General features: G+C 41.5%; 1 protein-coding gene across 11 annotated transcripts in view; it reads right to left on the minus strand.

Moving 5' to 3' along the window:
• The window catches only part of DLG2 (discs large MAGUK scaffold protein 2), a gene marked incomplete at its 5' end in the record, with an annotated part of 1,947,716 nt that overhangs the window by 146,580 nt on the left and 1,780,305 nt on the right, over positions 1 to 20,831 (minus strand). For all 11 annotated transcript variants that reach the window (XM_081100118.1, XM_081100117.1, XM_081100121.1 and 8 more), the window contains one exon: positions 6,153 to 6,267. In XM_081100118.1, the coding sequence (XP_080956244.1) occupies positions 6,153 to 6,267 (115 nt within the window). The remainder of the gene's footprint in view (positions 1 to 6,152; positions 6,268 to 20,831) is intronic.

Consider the following 20,831-nt stretch of genomic DNA (forward strand, 5'->3'; position numbering starts at 1 on the left):
TGCCTGTGTCCTCAGGACACGGCCAGACTCCCTGCACTTGGTGGCAGCCCAGCTAGTATTGAACCTCCATAGAATTAATCGCTCAAAGATCTTGACTTACATTCTATTTTTCCACATCTATATAGGAAAGAGAGTCTAGAAATGAATACATTTAACAAGTATTTATTAAGAAGACATCATTCCATCAAGCACCATGGCATGAGACATTAAGGATAAAATAAAATTGAGACATTAACTGAGGTTTGCAAGTCCAGTATTAACGCCTTAATAAAGACCAGAATGATAACTATTTTTTATAGATTAGCTTTAGATAACAGTGGTCTTCTGGGCAGATTTCACTGTAGGAACCCTTATAGGCATGTTGTAAAGATTAAAATAGGGAAATAACTGCAAGGTATATAACACATGAGCTATCAGGAAATGATAGAAAGATAACCTGCACACTATTTGAATTGCTTACAGATATGGAGTACCAGAATGCTGACAGAAGGAGGTCTGTGTTTGTTTTTTAAATCTCTGTATCCTTAACACCTACCTCAGATGGATACTTTGTAGGTAAGGACATAGGCCATGTTTGTTGAGTGAAAGCACCAATGTACTAATGAATCAATGTCTGAAAGACTATGTTAAACAATGGGCAGGAGGCAGACCTAGGTGCATTCCTCTATTACAGCCTGTGAAACAAAAACTATATTAGGAAGCAGCAACTTTGAGTTACCAACTTAAAGTAGACTTAGAACCACTGTGAAAAAGAAAGAAGTCCTTCAAATCCAGAGCAGGGGCCTTGGAAGGGGTGAAGAATGCAGAGGGAAGTGGGTGAAATCACGGGGTTAGGGACATTGATGACATCTATGAAGAGCTGGAAGGGCCAGTTATAAGCACAGTGACTCTTATCTGTGTCTCCAGCTGAATACTTTTCAAATCCTTTCTCTGGTTACACTTTAATGGGGGATGAGCTGACAAAGCTGGACATTCTGGAGCCATAGAATTCTGGCCCTTCCCTTCAGCCTTCATGGGGTCTAGAAGAACAAAAATGTAAAAGGTTGCCAGGAAGTCTGTCCTCCTTCCCTCGCTGAAGGAGATCAAAGCGACAAGGGTGTCTCACCCCACCACTGAGGAAACAGCACCTTATTCAGAATCAATTCTAGGACCTCTCTTTGCTATAGGGGAAAGGTTGCCTTTATAATAAATGATAAAGAGCACCAACATATATCAGTTGCTTCCCATGTGCCAGGTATTTAAATTCACCATTTTATTTAATGCTCACATCCCCTTTATCTTATTATTATTCTCATTTCACAGAAAAAGAAGCTAAGGCAGAGGGACCGACTTGCCCAAAATCACTGAGCTAGTAAGTGACAGAATCCAGGAAACGTGTTCTTAACACTGCTCTATGTTGCCTCACACACAGGACCTGAATGTCTATGCTCACATCCAGTCTAGCTCGGTGATTTTAAGGCAATTATTTAATGTTACTGAGTCTCAGTTTCTTTGTCTGTAAAACGGAAGAAATAGTCCCTGACTCTAGCATAATGGTTGACCCATAGAAGATGCCCAACCAATGCGCCCCTTCACTTCCACTTACTGATCTGTTCCAGGGATAGCTGGCTCCCAAATTGGCTAGAACACCAAGGGTCTGGGGATCCCAGAGATGCTAAGTGTGCTGCCGTGAAGATGACCCTGTAGTTGTGCCATCTGCCTGGAACACTGCTCCTTGTTCACTCATCTACACGCTGTAGACAGTGATCCATCCCTGAGTTACTAAGTCAAGTTAATGAGATGTGACCTTCATTTGTTATTTAAAAAGGAGGCAAACAGAATGGGAAATAACAAAGAACATGGTACATAAAAAGTATTAATAGTTTAATAAAACCATTTCTTTTAGCATTATGTGTATGGTACATGTATTTACTGGGTCATGATGATGACGAATGTATTTCTTACTTTGAGTAAAAACACTTGAAAGTCTCTGGGTGAACTCATCTAAGATCGCAAAGAATCACTTCAGATATCCTTGCATTAATTAGGAAGCAATAAAAATTCCAGGCCTTTCTAGTGCTTGCTTTTCACATCGCACTGCACTGTGACTGTCTTCCCCTCACCTGTCTCACTCACTAGATGTGATTTTTTTTTTTTTCCCGACAGGAAACACAACTTTTACTGCTGGGTCCTCAGTGTCCATTGTAAGTCCTGGCTCAGAATATATACTCAAAAAAGTGCTTGATGAATACATAAATAAATCATAGCAACTGCCTTTTAAAAGCAAATTCACAACAGAGGGGTTATTCACTTGAACTCTCCAAATCAATACCTTTTATTAAGACATGGACATGGGCCAAGTTTCACTTTTACAGTCTTTCCTGTGACCTTTTATTCCCCATTGGAAGACTTACCTGCTTTTCTTTCTTCCCCTCCCCATTCTCTTCCCTTGTCACAGGTTATTGAACTCTCTTTTATCAGGAGAATCTTTCCTTAGCAATTTGCACTTTTATGTGATTTTAATCCCCTTATACCTGACCATTCTTAGTAGCATTTAGATACAAAGGCCCATTCCTACCAGCAGCAGGAAAAGCCTTGTTCTGTTATAGGGATGCTTCTACCAGCTGGGAGGGAAAGAGGGGAGTGCATATGATAATAGGCTTGTGGAGAGCCTTGAAGTTCACACAACAAAAGCTGTATCCCTGTGGCTCCAGAGCCCACGTGCATCTATGTCTGAAGAATTGATAATGTACTTGTGGAGCATTTTGAAAAATATTTTATTCAAAATTTTTAACATTTTATTTACTTTCAAGGTTCTACAACTAGAGGTGTTTCACAATGCAGGAAATACACAGTATAAATAGCCCATGAAATTGAATGTTTCCAAGTCATTCGCATAGAACATGCACAGTCTTATCATTAGCAACAAGCAACTCCATGCGTACAGCGCTACCAAAGCACTTCAAGCACCTTACACAGAAGATTAAGAGAAGGAAAACAGTTACAACTAGATTGGAAAACAGAGTGGGTTGGCTCAAGTTTAAAACCCTGCCTGGCTCAGATGTGGTAGTTCCTGCCCCCCTCTCCCCTGCTCAACACTTTCAGCCAAACAAATTGCTATCACCTGGGAGGATCATTTCTATAGAAGGAGGCGGGTTTCTGCATGATCCTGCGAAGATGCCTCCTCCTGGGCACAGCCAGGGCAGGGGTGTGTGTGTGTGTGTGTGTGTTTGAGAGAGAGAGAGAGAGAGAGAGAGAGAGAGAGAGAGAGAGAGAGAGAGAGAGAGAACACTAAAAGGGGGAAGATAAATATTCTGTTCAGTCAGCTTAATTGTTTATAACTGAACAAAGAGGCTGCTTGCTTTCCGATTTAGGTTTTGCTTCATAGAAAAATATGAAAAACACTAAAGGAATCCCAAAGGCCCAGTGGCACAGTTTATCCTCTGCAAAAACCCCAAAGAGATTATGTTTGAATTTCTCTTCTCAGCTAACCTATTCCTAATCTAAGGGTCAGGTGCAGTGTTTACAGGAGCAGACTGGGAAGCACAGCAGAGATGCATTCAACAGCTGGCTCCACCCACCTCAGCTGAGCCCCTGGGAGGCAGAGAGCCATGGGGAGAGCGGGGTGGAGATCTGACTCTGCCACCACATAGCTGTGGGGTCCTGGGCAAATCTCTTCCTTCCTGGGGCCTCAAGTTTCCTCTTCTGTAAATTGAGCATTAGACCTGGCGATAGCTAAGGTTCCTTCCAGCTCTAGAATTAATACAGCTAAACAGAATAAAGGATGTCATTAGAAGATCAAAGGGACATGCTCATTATCTGACGGTTATATAATCAGAGAAGCCCTGCTACTCATTTATTTTGAGAAAGCAACTAGTTGGTTTTATAAAATAAGCATAACCAACGGGCACTAGTCCTATGCAAGCACTCTAGAAAAAAAGCAAGCATCTCTTTAAAAATCCTATAGCCAAAAATGGTGTTAAAAAAAAAAAACCAAAAACAAAACCCAAACAACAAAGTACGAACTTACCCAATCATTTTTAGTAAGAATTCCCCATAGGCCTTCCTTGCTAATTCCTTTACTTTTATTGCCTGTTTTGGGGTGGTCAGGGGTGAGGGACTCTGTTTTTGTCACATCACATGAAAATAAGGCCAGGGGATGCTGGTTTCCCCTCTGATTTTCACTCTATGCATACATAGCCTGTATCTTTTCCAATTCTATGCCCCTAGGAGTCATCTAGATGCTGCAGTCAGCCCTCTACAGACAAAATACGTATTAATAATCGAACTCTGGAAACCAAATACCATTTCTGTATATTGTAGAGAAATCATTTGGAGAATTTCCCATGAAGTGTTCACTAGTTTTGAGCTTTATTTAAAAGCAGTTTCTCCTTTCAATACAACCTCCAGCTATTAGAATGTTAACAAGATAATATTACCTGAAGTCTTCAGATCTTTTGTATGTCACAGTTTTAATGATCACATTAGAGAATAAAGGGTTGATTCTGATTAACACTACTCTTTCAAATAAGTCTATGTAATATCATAACAAGTCATTTAATTTTCCTAATCTACAACTTAATTAAAAGGACTAAACTATCATCAATATTTTCAGAAAATTTCTTCTAGTACATTCACATTTTGTGCATTCTATTTTTTAACAAGATACCCACACTACAGTAATTTTTCCTTCCAGATTTATTCTATATAATCGTTTCATTTCCATTAACTGATTTATCTCTAACCCATTAGCCTAATTGGCTTTTTTAAGTTGCTACCCAAGTCCAAAACATTTCGAAATTTAAAAAATATTTGGTATCACAAAGACCAGCAATAAAACACAAGTGAGGAGAACAGAGATAGCCACTTTCCATCATATTTGTGATGTCACTAAAAGACACGTTCTAGGGTGGTTCTCAATAGTTCCTTCCACAGATTACACAGAAGCATATCAAATAATCTTCCAAAATGCAGTTGGACAAATATAGAACATTAATATTCTGACTTTAAAAAATTTAAAATCTCAGGGCTTCTGAGGTACTGGAACTGCCTGGATAAGAAGGGACTCTATGCTTGTCAGAGTGGCCAGCAACTCGAGGCCCTCGAGAACCTGCCGCCTTCCGGAGTCCTGCTCCCTCCTTGGCCCTGCTGTGCCTACCTAGTACACACAAGAGATAACTTTATAGCCAAAGTGGAGTCAACAGGAAAAAATCAATTCAAGTACATAATTTAGTGTCTGTAACACACACACTCCATGCCTGGAAAAGACAGTAAAATTTCAACTGAGGAGACTATGACCTTAGGTGGGAGTCAGACCAGATTCTGGGGCAGATTGGCAAGAGGAGAATACAGTGAGGAGGGACAGACACGGTTCTTCCATTGGAACCTGGATTCATTGGGGCCATGAATTAGGCACCACCTTCCCCTTTTGGCTGTTAATACATTTATTATTTTAAAAAATACAGTTAGCACTATTGAAGTATATTTTGAAAGGAATACAGGAGACTTGTGCTAAGAAGAAGCACATGTTATAGTTGAGTGAGGATGGATCTTACTCGAGTGAACTATGAGGATGAAAGACCAGAAGGCATTTCAAGTTCCATCAATTTTTTTTTTCTGGTAAATTAATGAGTTTTGTCAGGCAAGGAATAAGTGACTTATGTGGTCTAAGAAATGATTGGTAATAAGATGCCACAGAAGACAGTCTTTCCACCAAAATTCGTTAGGGACAAACACATAACTCTATATACAAGACTATGTCTGATGTCAAATCAATACACCAAAGTTAATGCAGTAGATACCACACAGGTCTGGAGATGATTCCAGAATGCTTACTTCCCATACTGAAGGTGAGCAAATGTCCAGAGCATTGGTCCACATATTCAATTTATCAAAATTAAAAATGTTTTTTCTCATTATTTTTACTGCAACCTATGCCAAGAACTTTACTCTGGATCATAACATAGTCTAAGAATAACGTGTTAAAAGAATAACTTGCTAATTTAACATAATAGCTTTTCGGAAATTTCTTCAAAAAATGGTTAAACTTAAGGTCTTACAGTGGTGTATTGGTGAGCATGGGTTAATAAAAACACATGATCCATTGCCTTTGTCTCGCCAAGCCAGATTGCTCACAAGGTGCAGATCACAGTAAGAAATGCTAGGTTGCCTACCTGACATAGAGGGAGCGTTTCTGATTGGTTCGCAGGGACCCGGACCCGGAGCTCATGCTGTGGTTCATCATCTGCTCTCGTAGGTCATGGATTTTGGCCTCAAATCGAGCGTAATCTGGGAGTGGAAAAAAGGGTGTTAGATTTGGTTCTGTTCCTCCAGAGAGTTAGAAATGCTGCCCACCCGAGGCAGCCCTCTGCCCTGTTGTTGGTTCCTTTGCCAGGCAACAGGAAGGTGCACAATGAAGAACAGTGGACACTCAGCATTCACTTCTTTGTATTATTTACTTGCAGACATTCACAAGGGGAAAAGAACAAACCAGTTACTTCCCAAAAAATAGCTAGGAAATATACTGCCATCCCAATCTGTGAAAAGTCCACGGGAGGAGGAGGGTGTGGTTATAATGGGCAACACAAGGTATCCTGTGGTGATGGAAATGTCTGCCTTGACTGTGGTAGTGGACACAGGTACCTGCACACGTGATCAAATGATATAGAACTCACTAGAAACATACCCCCCCCACACACACACACATCAAACTGAAAAAACTGAAATAAGTTTGATGAATTATGTCACTATCAATATTCTAGTTGTGCTAATATGCTATAGTTTTACCAAAATGTTATCATTGGGAAAACTGAATAAAAGGCACATGAGATCTCCCTGTATTATTTCTTACATCTGAATTACATGTGAATCTATAATTATCTCAAAATAAAAAGCTTAACTTAGGAGAGAAGGGGGGGAAAATCTATGGAACTACTAATGTTATCAAGTTTTCAGTGAGTCTCCAGTTGCCTCAGCTGGATGGACCAGAGAATCAAGCATTTGTGATGATTCACTTTTGCTGTCCCCACCGCCCCTTGCTGGAGGGCTGTTAGAAGTTAATCACTCAGAGACATACCTCAATTTTACCCTATAACTTTAATATAAAGTCTCCAAGTTCATCAATTCTAAGACACAATATATTTAAATCAGCTTCTCAGGACACTGGGGTTAGAAATGGGGATAGAGGACACTCTCATATTAAATATATTTTAGGAATATTCAAACTTAAAAAATATATGGATCTAAAAAATAAGAAAATATAGGTATTTGTATTACTTTTAATAGAAAAAATGTTTTTCCAGTATATAATTCTACAATGCATTATCTGTATATTGTATTATGTTTACCACCCCAAGTCAAGTCTCCTTAAACCTGTATAATTTTGTTAACCAATGTCACTCAATAAGTTCAATTAAAAAATAAAGAAAAAGAAATAAAAGAATATTTTTGACAGATGTCAACCCAGTAAAAATAAAGAACAAAGGTTTTAAGACTTTTTAATACAATCAGCATACAAAAAAGAAATAGCTTTTGAAGTTTTGATATTCTTGATCAAAATTTGTTCTATCATGTCTTTGACACAATAGTGTCTTTAGGAAAATCCAGTCGCTGAAAGGCTCAATTTACCCTCAAGATAAATGTGAAAATGTTAACTCAAATTATAAATGACTCATTTTATTACAAAGAAACTCATCTGAAAAATTTTCACAGAGGTTCTCAGTACATTTCAAAAAAAAATTGATTTTTAATTCAATTTATTCACAACTTTACATAAAAACAAAAATGACTAAATGTATATAATTAAGATGATCTACTTACAGTGTCTTTGAAATTCATTATAAATAAAAAGCTCCACGAAATTAAACTGAAACTCAGTTTACTGAATACTTATTGATTGGTTATTGTGGAATGGAATTTCATAAAAGAAAATATTTGGCCTTGTTGTTCAATGCTAGCCAACAATGACGTCTGAATGTTAAGTATTTCTAAAGTTTAATATTATAAAGATAAAACCAAAATGATTGATGGAAAATTTTTAGTGCTTAAGTAAAGTCTGTTGTTATCTAGATTTATAAAGCTCATTGTTTCAAACTTAGCTTTGAATAATTAAATTCTAAATGACTGAAAAAGCAGAACACATGTTGAAACTAAACTCTATGGACCATAATTTAAGACATTTACCTCGTCCCATTTTATCAGAGAGAGAAAACATTTGTAACCATTAATATAATGGTACATACGGATTTAAATCATTTTGTGCAAGTCATGTTTTCTTGCCATTTAAGAGAGTCATTATTGCTGGCCAGATGGCAGAGGCTGTGCTCAGGGCTGCGTGGGCATTATTTCATCTTATTTAAGTTACAAAACAAAGTCCAAGGATGTTGTAAAATTTGAACCATATAGAAAAGCAAAGAATAAAAATTGAGAGGTTCTCTTGTCTCGTCTCCCTTTCTCTACCTTCGCTTCTCTCTCACTGCTGTCCTTCCATGCTGCTTATCCGAGAGGTACATATACATGTATGCATATACATGAGATCCTACCTTGAATCTTTCCCTATCTTCAACCAAATATATAAACACGTTCCTTTAAAAAACAAAACAAACAAAACAAAAACATTTTTATTGATTTCAGAGAGGAAGAGAGAGGGAAAGACAGAAACATCAACAATGAGAGTGAATCATTGATTGACTGCCTCCTGCACGCCACCCATTGGGATGGAGCCCTCAGCTGGGCATGTGGCCTGAGTGGAATCGAACCATGACCTCCTGGTTCATAGACAGACTCTCAACCACTGAGCCACACTGGCTGGGCACCATGTTTCTTAATATCTTTAATCAATTCATAGTCTGTAATTTATTTAACAATTCTCAAATAGGTAGATATTTTTGCTGTTGTATGGGCACATATTTATGGCAGGTTAGTAGAGAACCATAGTGCAAGCAATGGCCAGGGCTTTTGCACAACGCCCAACAGCCCCATTAGCATTTCTCAGAGAAGCTAATCTGGCCCAGGACACAGAGTGGAACTCTTAGCTTCCACGATCCACGCTGCCACTTGATAAATACCACCTACCGCCTCCTCCCCGAACCACTAAATCTTCCATCTGTTCCCAGGCCTCCCTCCTTTGCAACTTTGATGACCTCACTATCATGCTAAAACCCTGAAACACCATCTCCAACTGTCTCCCCTTAAGCATCTAATTCAGTCATTTGTGCAGGTGCCCATCGTCCCCACTGGACTGAGCTGAGGGCAGAAGCCACGTCTCACTGTCCTTGGAATTCCCTTTCTAACATCATGTCGGGTATGCAGGCAGCATTCATAATAGGTGCTCGATAAACATTTTCTGAATGAATAGATACATAATGAATGAGGAAGCCAGCAGAACCATTAAATGAATTCATTTATAAAAGCCTGCAGGTACTGAGATTGCCTTTTCTTTTCCTGACACCAGACAGTTTACTGTGAAAAGCCATGGTGTAGGAGGGGAAGGCTGGGATGGACAGGACCAGGGCCCATGTGGGGGGATTTAGCTGGACATCAGGCATTCCTCCATGTGGGTTTAGCGGAAACACCGTCATGGATAAAACCCCCACAGGGCAGCGCTATGACTGCCAAGCAGGAGGGTGGGGTAGGGAGGTGGGGTGCCCTAGGCACTGCTGAGCCCCTTGGTCAGCAGGCTTTCCACGTCAATGGTCGGAAAGCAGCGGCTGTACCTGCGCACAGGACCACCAGGAATTTCTGGAAGTTCCAGGTGACATCATAACGGCCTACCTGAGACCAGGTGATGAACTTGGGGTCCTTTAGGAGCGCAGTGGGTGCGGGCAGAGCATCCCGCAGGAAGACGAAGAGAGGGTGCGCCTGCGCACTGCCCTTCACCTTGCACTTCTCCAAGAGTGTGAGTGTGGGCTTGAACCTGCCACCAGGTCTGACGCATCGCTCGTTCTTGGCGTTCTCCTGATGCCCAAATTAGTTACACCTGAAGCCAACCCAGCCCCAGCCCCAGGCGCTCTGCAGCCCGTCCACCTGGGTGCCGTCCTGATCATTGTGCTCAGAGCGAGGCCAGGTTCTCAATGAGCAGCACCTGGCCCCGCAGGGAGCCGGGCATCAAGGGCTCCCACCGCCAGCTGAACTGCGCTCGGGGCGTGGGTATGGGAGGAGAAGGGAGCGCTGGGAACTGAAATTGCCTATTTTGAATATTAAGATTTTTTTAAATGAGGAAAGACAACATGCTCCTCCTTTTTCCAAGGCTAGTTGTTCTAATTCCAAGGCTTTCTTCCTGTCGCATCACTGCCACTCCCAAATCCTATTGTTATTTTTTCTGTTTCCTGGGCAGTTTCTGCCTCTCCCCATCTCAGCTGTGTCACACACTGGAAGCATTTCTCTGATACTCTACCTACGATCAGCACATTGCAAGGTGCTTCTAGCTGCCACATTTTATATATCACATCAGGATACTTGCTTCAATAATAAACGTGGTCTCCTTACCGTACGGCTCTTTAGAACTCCAAATTTTCTTCTGCCAGGCTTTTGAAAGGTTGGTTCTACCTCATAATGGACAGTGCTTACATTCCCCACTAGGGAGTGGGAAGTATTTGCTGTACTGTATCATACTGCATTTGTGTTCACTGGAATATATTCTACTCTCAACTTCTCCACTTTGAAAATCCTGTTTATCACAAATCCTGTGTGCAAAGGTGCTTACCACTCTCTTTTGACCCTTTTTGAAAAATAAAACTTAAAAACAAGTAATTTCATCAGAGCAAAAACCGTAAGATCTGGGTTTACAAATATAAATGTTGTGTGTTTGTGTGCATGTCTATGTGTGTGCGTGTGTAAGACAGTAAGAGACAGAAACAGAGAGAGGGGCTGTCTCTAGCTTCTCAGAGATAAAATCAAGATGATAGAAATGCTCTAGAGATGAACAAGAAAGCAGGTATGTAAACTGTGTAATATATCTTCTTTATATTTTACAATAGTATTGAAAATATTTTTAAATAAGTTAAAACAAAATCTAACATTACCGTGTCCATTTAGTCTTAATCCCCTCTCCTTTCCCCATGTGCTCTTTCCTTTCATTTTTATTTTTTTGTTAATCCTCACCTGAGGATATTTTTCCATTGATTTTTAGAGACAGTGGAAGGGAGGGGGAGAGACAGAGAGAGAGACACACACATCCATTGGTTGCCTCCTGCATGTGCCCTGACCAGGGCCGGGGATGGAGCCTGCAACCGAGGTACATATCCTTGGCCGGAATCGACCCTGGGACCCTTCAGTCTGTGGGCTGGTGCTCTATATATGGAAACAAACTGAGGCTGTTCTTCCTGTTTAAACACTTTGCAACCAAATTGCTACCACTAAGGAGAACATTCAGGTGAGATTTTAAAGTGCTCTGATCTGTATATCATCTAAAGGGGAATTGACATTTACTAAGCACATGTAATGAGCTAGTAGCTGTGCTCAATACTTTAATTTATATTATTTCTCCCAACAAAGCTCTGAAGTAGGTGTGTTATTTTGGAGAAGAGGAAACAGGTGTAGAGATGTTAACGAACTTCACCAAAGTCACAGAGCAGCTAGGTAATAGAGCTCATCAGACACGAAACTGGCATTCAACCCTGGACTTCAATGAGGCTAATTTGTTTCCACTCCATCATCACACTAGTATAACACCATAACTCTCCTCAGTCCCCTACCGCTCCCTCTTGCCGTCTTTGCTCTCCTTGCCTCTCATCTACTGTATTAATTCTGTGCATGCTGGTCTTTCATGCACATAAACTCCTTAAAGAGTGAGGATGTCTCACTCATCTCTGTTCCCGACCCCTCGGTCTATCATGCCTCCTTCCCTACACACCGGGCTGTCTCAGGTGCTTGGCATATAGGTCTGAAGAAGACAGTGAAGGAGTTTGCTTCCAGAACGGGACATTGACAAGAAAATGAAGCCTGATAATACCAAGGGAGGGAACTGAATGGAAGAATCAGGGCCTCTTCTGTCTTGCTTTGCATGAAACAGGTGCCCAGGAAATGCTTTTAAAATGATGTTATCTCGTGTTTGTTTCTTGGGTTTTCTTTCTCTATTAACAAGACACAAACCACTGAAAACCAATTTCTAGGCAAATGTTTTAGGAGTTTCAAGAGGCATTACCTCCAGCTCAGTGGTTCTCCACCTGTGGGTCGCGAACAATGAAAATACATCCTGCATATCAGATATTCACATTACGATTCATAACAGTAGCAACATTACAGTGATGAAGTAGCAACGAAAATGAATTTATGGTTGGGGGTCACCACAACATGAGGAACTGTATTAAAGGGCCGCGGCGTTAGGAAGGTTGGGAACCACTGCTCCAGCTAGTTCTGTTCCCCTGTATGTGTGGTAAGCCAACTTGTTAAAAATTTCCACACTCTTGGCTACCTAAATCCGGTGGTTCCTGGCTAGACACATTCATATTGGGATTGTGCCACTTGCTTTCACTTGGATGATGGCTGGTAACAGTAGATAGGGTACAACACGTGGGTTATATCGATGGGTCAGCCTGGCTCTGCCACGTATCAGCTGTGCATCATTGTGAAAGTTAGTAACCTTTCTGGGCTCAATTTTCTCCTAAGAAAAACAGAAATAATAATTGTGTCTACTTGAAGATATGTTGGAAAAATGACAAGAGAGAACTGATGGACCTAAAAGGGTCTTTGCTTACAAAAGTCAAGTAAAATGGAAACCTGTGTCCGCTCCTGGAGCCCCCAGGACAGCCTCACTCTGCCTGTCATATCATTTGATGTCTCTACCAGGCCACAGAGGCACGAGCTGCAGAAGGCCATACTTTGGAACACGTGGCTCATGAGTGGAACTGCTCACTGGCAGGGCAGCCACTAAATGGCTGCTTGGTTCCTCTCACAAATCTTCAGTGATTAGGAGGTCAGGAGAATGATGTCTCATTCTAAAGCCGCTGCAAATTCCAGGAATATCAGTGACCTCGCCCATCAGTATCATCTCAAGGATTTGTGCTACTGATGAGGCAAAGACAAGAGTATAACACTGTGCGTTACGCACAAGATGGGGCTCTACCATACACTTGCAGCCTTTGCAAGTTGTCAAGGGTGATGGAGGAGATCCAGAATGCAAATCCACCTTATCATTCCCACAGGAGAGGAAGCATTGCCTCCTGTGAGGAGGCTGGGATTGCTTAATGCAGAAGGAGTGATCTCCATTGATTAAAGCTGCCCGACAGCTCACATAGTCAAAGCTCAGATGGCCAAGCTTGTGTCTGAGAGAAGGAAACAGCAAGCTCAGTAGTAGTAGAGCAGTGGCCGGCAAACCATGGCTCATGAGCCACATGCGGCTCTTTGGCCCCGTGGCATGGGCCACGAAGTTTCAATCGCACTGTACGTGCGCGCCTGCACGTGGTATTTTGTGGAAGAGCCACACTCAAGGGGCCAGTTTGCCGACCACTGGACTAGAGTATGAAGCCATGGGACTGTCCTTTTCCAAGTGAGCTGGGGGGTAGCCTATCCTCCACAGGTATGACCTCAACCAGCTGACTGGGTTGTCAGTTACCAGAGGAAGCAGTGAGCAGAAGGAGTAGGAATGGGAACTCTAAGCTGGGAGGCCAACTTTACATCTTAACCCTGTCATTAGTAAAAAAACAGACGAACAAACAACAACAACAAAATCAGGGTCTTGGAAAGTACCGAGCTTCAGTTTGCTCATCTGCGACCTGTAGTGATTCACAAAGTGGTTTTGCGAATCACAATGAGATTTGACAAAAGGCATTTTGTAAAAGATAATTGTTGCTATCAAGACAAATGCATAGGTGGTCCTTAGTGGCACTAATGAGGATAGCAGCATCCTATTCCTGTTTGCTCATCACGGGCACTGCACAGCTTTAAGAACAACTGGTGAAATCGCAGGCTCCAAGCAGGGGTTCTGCACATCCAAGCGGCAGAGGCTGCTTTCCCGCCGAGTTACCCATTTCCACACCACAGGGGAAGTGGTTTGAAGAGACCACCTGCTGCACAGCAGAGAAGCGCGCTTTTTATAGACTAACCTGCACTAGAAGCTTTGGGGAAGTTTATAAGCTAAGAAGTGCAAGCTTTGGGACACCACAAAAGTGCTAGGGCAAATGTCAGTGGTGTGTAGGCTACTGGGGCCCCAATATTGTTTTCCTGGACATGACTGTCCTTGTCACCTGTGTGCATGGGAAGGATGCACAAGAGACAGGGCCCATCTGTTCTTAGCACAGCATCTGATCACTGGCCCAGGAATGAGATACTGGTGAGCAGTTGCAAATGCTTCCATTTCTTTGGGGGGAAACATCCTTTTTTTCATTTAATCAGCAAACATTTTTTTCCGGGGTTTATTATATGCTAGGCACAATGCTAATTGCTAGGGATACCCAATCCGCTGGACAGATCTTTGCCTCAAGGGGCTCACAGGCTGATACCTCGCTGCTTTTAATTTTCTGGTTTCTTGTTGTGAATATGAAAAGAGCATCTGCCACTAAAATCCCTGCTCCCTGTGAGGAGTATCAAGCACTTTCTAGATGGTAATAGGATAGCTTTCTGGTGGGAAAAAGCCAATACAGTCAGATCCATGTTACAGCAGAGAGACGGAGGCAGGTAAAATCTATGTGAAAGATTGCGTGGTTACTGGTAGAACAAGAAGAGTGAGAAGGGTCTCAAAGCGGTGCCCGGGAGTCAGGGTTGTCGGATGGAAGTCTTGGCTCTGAATGATGCTGGAAAAATCCCTTACCCTCTCAGAGATACTGTTTCCTCCTTATAAAATATGGGGTCATCTCCACCCCTGTGCAGTGTTGTTCTGAATATCTAACCCAGGGGTCCTCAAACTACGGCCCGCGGGCCACATGCGGCCCGCTGAAAACATTTATCCAGCCTGTCGGGTGTTTCTGCGCCACTGCCTGTCCTGCTTCGCAGCCGACTCGTCCCGGGCCCGCAGTGCGCATGTGTGGAATGTCTGAGGGACAGTGAACTGGCCCTGTTTAAAAAGTTTGAGGACCTCTGATCTAACCTATAAGGTACTTCATTATAAGCAGCATTGATTTTTAAAAGCCCCATCCATTAATAATAATTAGCACTTTTTTAAAGAGGGTGGACACAAGGCTCATTCTTATTTCACAAGCTGAAGTGTGTGGGTGTAGAGGGAGGAACATGTAATAAGTAAATAAAAGCGTTTAACACTGGAAAACCCCAAACAAATATACTATTGCTCTTTGTCACCTAGAAACTTAACTAAATAGTCACACATAAAAGGATCCGGCATAGATTACTGGTAATATTTCAAGTCCAAGAAGCAATACTTGTGCCAAAATTAGTTTGTATGAGGATGCAAAAATAATTCTATTTATATGGAGCTCAGAAAATAATCAGTGGTTCCCAATTCACTGCCTCCTCTTTTCTCGTTGCCCTGGGATTTCTGAGCCAGACAGGCACAGAAGGGGTGCTGAAGGCATACCCTAGAGAGGTGGTTCTCAACCTGTGGGTCGCGACCCCTTTGGGGGTCGCCTAAGACCATTGGAAAACACATATATAATTACATATTGTTTTTGTGATTAATCACTATGCTTTAATTATGTTCCATCTGTAACAATGAAAATACATCCTGCATATCAGATATTTACATTCCGATTCATAACAGTAGCAACATTACAGTTATAAAGTAGCAACGAAAATAATTTTATGGTTGGGGTCACCACAACATGAGGAACTGTCGCGGCATTAGGAAGGTTGAGAACCACTGCCCTAGAGCTTTCTGACTCTGGCTGCTTTTCAAGTCGTCCTGCTGGGAAGAGTCCTGCTTTTGTGCACGGCTTCAGAAGCCCAGCTTCCCTCCCCTGTATACATTGGAATGCCCGCCTGCCTTCCGGAGCTGACCTCTGGCCACTGGAAGGATTTTCAGTGGATCTCCCCAAGCCGGTTATTTGCCTAAGGATTTTACTAGCCTGTTAATTCAACCCCCGACTTAGCTCATCTCTCAGGTTGCCAACCTGCTTCAGTGTTAAAGTGGGGACATGGAATTTTCCACTGCTAAACATTTACAGATGTCGTTTGGCTTACTTCTGAGCCACACTAGTGTGTGTGTGTGTGTGTGTGTGTGTGTGTGGTGGAGACAGAAAGATAAACAGATTAAAAACTGAATTCACTAGAATTAACCTTTAACCAGGAATATCTTTCCTGAAGTCCACAAAGGAAGAGACTGTATACACCAATCTTTTAGACATTTCTAGTACTGAGCATTAATAACTCAGGGACACCATGTCGGCAAGACACTGCCATATTTTTTGTATCCTTGACACATAGTTACCAGTTAACCAACGCTGATATAAATGTTTGATGAATTGCGTGAGCTAAATAATGACTTCGGGAAAGTCATTATTAGTTTGCCAGATAGACTATGAAATGGGTCAAACCTTTAGAATCATTTTTTTAAAATATATATTTTTATTGATTTCAAGAGGAAGAAAGAGAGAGAGAGAGAAATAGAAACATCAATGATGAAAGAGAATCATTGATCTGTTGCCTCCTGCATGCCCCCTACTGTGGATTGAGCCTGGAACCTGGGCATATGCTCTGACTGGGAATAAAACCATGACCTCCTGGTTCATGGGTCAGTGCAACCACTGAGCCACGCTGGTTGGGCTAGAATCATTTTTAGTAACATACTGAGTTAAGGTATGTAGTCTCTCTCCCTCTCTCTCAGCAGAACTGGGATCATTTATTTTATCTAGAACACTTTCCTGTGCAGTTTAGCTGGAGACCCTTTAAAGAGGTTCAGCCAAATGCTCAGGAATTCCTTAATGTGTGAAATGAAGTAAGTTTTATAGGCAAACAACAGTCTTAATCCCCAACCAGTTATTTCCTCCTGTGTGAGTATAATTCTGAAAATTAGATACATCAAATTTCAATTTGGCTTCATGCAAGCTGTGTTTTATAGACTCATAAAGGCAGATTTCCTTTGATTATCAAAATTATTGCAAAATGGAGTCAGCACGGAAACTTTTTGGATTTGACAAAGCCTGTGTCTTCAGACAATTGGGGTTGCCTGGTATAATGCTATCTCTTTTAAGGCTCTGAAATAATCGGACCCAACTTTGAATCTGATGGTCACTACTAATGCATAGTGTGGATTTTGTGCAAGTTATTCAACCCAGGGAAGACTTGGTTTTCTCAAGTAGACAAGGGAAAAATAACACCTACCTCATCAGATTGTTTGAAAATTCAATGCAATAGCATTTGCAAAGGGCATATTTCAGTATCAGGAATAGACTAGATGCTCAATAAATGGGAAAAAATATTCAATCTCTTAGAGTTTATATTCCTCAATTGTAAAATGGGGATAATATGAAGACCTTACTTACAGTACAAAGTTGCTGTGAGGATCAAATGAAGAAAGAAGCATAAAAATATTTCAGGAACTGAATAGTCCAGTACAAAAATAAAGTGAGGACAAAAACAATTTATATCAACATAGTCTTTTTTGAAGTTCCAGTCTGCATAGCAGACTATTCCCTCAGTACCTGAAATTTGTCTCAGATGCTGTCGAATTTGATTTCTGTCTTGCTCATGGCAATAAATCACATAGGGCATTATGTATGAGTAAACATGAACTCTGAGGGAAAAACGGAAACTTCTGCTAGCATTAGGGCCTACCTGCCAATGGCGATTCTCTCTGAAGATGTTGCTGGCTGGTTTGGTGAAAGGCTCAGAACTGAGATGCACAGGCTGTAGTTTAAATGGTGTGTTTTGTAGCTAATGGTGCATCAGAAGAAAAATCAAGGAGCTGTGCCTTCTAATTTAAGGCATAGTGCTTAAGACTACATCCAACAGAGAAGAAAGCCTTCCTCAGCAAACATAAATATTAAATCCTCACTGGATTCATCCTGTTCTCTTCTTTGTATTAAGATCCGGGAACTAGAAGCTAATATAATAATGTTCAAGCTTCCGGTATTCTTCTGCAATAATAATCAGTTAGATCTTCCCCAATGAAAAGGGTGATATTCTTGCCTAATTATAGACCAGACCAGAGAAAGGAGATAAAGCAGCCTGGCTCTAGAGGTAGGCAGCTTAGCAGCCCCATTGGTGTGACTTATAAGTTACAAATATCTGTCTTGCTTCTACAGCATTCTTATCAGGTTTATCCTTTAATAGCATCCTGAGAAGTACATATGCATATTATCATGGAGGAGAACCCACTATTTCTAGATAAATAGAAGCACAAAGGAAGAAAACAAAGAGATAATCAAGACTCAGAGAGACAAGATAATTTGCCCAAGGCCACACAGCAGAGCTGGGACAAAAATTCAAATCCTCTAGTCCCAACCTCATGCAGGGCTTTCCCCCTACATTGAGTCTACACTTTCCTCCTCAAGTGACTGTGCTGTTCCTTCCTTTGCTCCTGACATGGGCAGGTCCGTGGCTGTCTCCAACTGGCTGGTGACCCTAAGTAACCATCTAATAACCAATTTCTGATAGAACTATAGATTCCTATCTACAGTACATTCTATAAGGTAGGTCAACAATATCAAAATGAAAAGGCTTTTTTTTTTTTCTCAGTCTCTCCAATACACTTCCCAAATGAAAGCATTAGTGCAGTGGTCGGCAAACTGCGGCTTGTGAGCCACATGTGGCTCTTTGGCCCCTTCAGTGTGACTCTTCCACAAAATACCACGTGTGGGCGCACACGTACAGTGCGATTGAAACTTCATGGCCCATGCGCAGAAGTCGGTGTTTGGCCTGGGAGAGTCTATTTTGAAGAAGTGGCATTAGAAGAAGTGGAGGTACTTTCACTGAGGTCAACCCCTCAGATTGAGGACGTTTTTAGCAAAGGCCAGCTTAGGAGTACCCTAATTAAGTTAATAACAATGTACCTACCTATATAGTTTAAGTTTAAAAAATTTGGCTCTCAAAAGAAATTTCAGTCATTGTACTGTTGATATTTGGCTCTGTTGACTAATGAGTTTGCTGACCACTGCATTAGTGGGATTCTGGGTTTAAGACTGGAAGTCAACGGGAAACCAGGGCTCAGCAGGTTCTCATTGGTGCAGATTCTCCAGACTTGGGGCTGACTGTCAGGTTCATATTGCAGCCTTCTGTCCAATGAGCATGCACGAAGCATTTATCAGGGTTGTGGGGAGGCCAGAGAGGCCCTGATTCTGATACCCCCAACTCTGCAACAACTTGGTGCTGGGACCCAGCAGCAGCCACAGACAGCAGGGCCATGCTGTAGAGAACTCGAAGGCTCGGGTGGGAGCACTTCATCAATCTAAACTCATGTAATAGACTGTGGGCTTCTCTTGTCCTTAAAAGTATGCCTTTCTTACTTTCTTGTTGTTAAATGTCCTTTTAATACTTCACAGGCATAACAGACAAATGGAATGTATAGTCTTTGCTTGGATCCTGATGAGGAAAAAGAAAATTTGAAGTCGTTATGGACTGCATACTAGATCATAACAAAAATTATTTTTAATTCTGTTGGGTGTGATAAGAGCACTGTGGTAATATAAGAAAATGTTCTGTCTTTTTTCTCTATCGTTTCCGAATATTACAGGAATAAAGAGAGATCACTCTGGGATTTGTTTTAAAATACATTAGCAAAGAAAATATTTTAAGTGATATATGGTGTAAATTGGCTAACTCTTAACGTCTATTGAATATGGGTGATAAGTACATGAGCATTCATTGTACAAGTCTCTCTATTTTTGTATATGTTTGAAAATGTTCATAATAGAAAATTTTAATTATTAAAATATTATACATCTCAATTTTATAAAACTCAAAAACTGACAACACTGTGGCAGTGCTCCTACTAGTAGAGTGGGCTGGGAGTGACAGGGCCTGGCGCCTCCTGGCCCTTCCGCCTGGTTGGCCCCAGGTGTGTCACTCTGAGCCCTGATTTCCTCATAGTGAAGCAGGTACAGTACACCTAGACCTAGTATCACTGTGAGATGCATTTGAAGTAAAAGCCATGCAAGTGCTCTGCTACTTGAATGCATCTGTTCGGTCAGCAAACATTTAAAAAAATAGATATTTATTGTTTTCGGAGAGGAAGGGAGAGGGAGAGAGAGATAGAAACATCAATGATGAGAGAAAGTCATTGATCAGCTGCCTACTGCATGCCCCACACTGGGGATGGAGCCTGAAACTCAGACATGTGCCCTGACAGGGAATCTAACCGTGACCTTCTGGTTCATGGTCGACACTCAATCACTGAGCCACACCGGCCAGGCCAGTCAGCAAACATTTTTGAGCATCAACCATGGTAAGGCTTTGTGCTAGACACCAGTGATAAAATGATTGAAATGTGGTTCCTGCACACAAGGACTTTCCTTTACCACTATTGAATGTATACAGTGATTTCCACAGTGAGGGCAATTCCAGAAGTAGCTCTGGCCTCTAGTCTGAATACTGTCGACAATTCTTAATAAAGACAAGGAGGTCCTTGCTTAAGTCTCCAGCTCATCTCTTTCTTGATCTCCCCTCTCCTTTGGTTCCCTCATTTTCTAGCTTTTGACATTTTTTAAGTTCCATTCTCTCCCAGCCATAAAATATCATCCATGCTGTTCCCTGTCCCTGGAATACCTTACCCATTAGCCTTCATCAAGCTTCTCATCCTTCATCAAGCTTCTCATCAATGTCACTTCCTCAGATAGCCCCCTGAGCTCTGACAAGCCCTTCCATCAAACACAATGGATATTTCTTCACATAAAAACCTATTAAATTATCTATGAAGCGCTTGCTTATTACTTGCGAGGAACATAGTAGATGATTGAGAGATGTTTGGCAATTGATGGAACAGAACTGTTGATGTTACTATTCCTTCCTCATCTTGATAAAAAAGTGAT

The sequence above is a fragment of the Myotis nattereri genome (genome assembly GCF_964212035.1).
Source record: "Myotis nattereri genome assembly, chromosome: 9".
Taxonomy (NCBI): domain Eukaryota; kingdom Metazoa; phylum Chordata; class Mammalia; order Chiroptera; family Vespertilionidae; genus Myotis; species Myotis nattereri.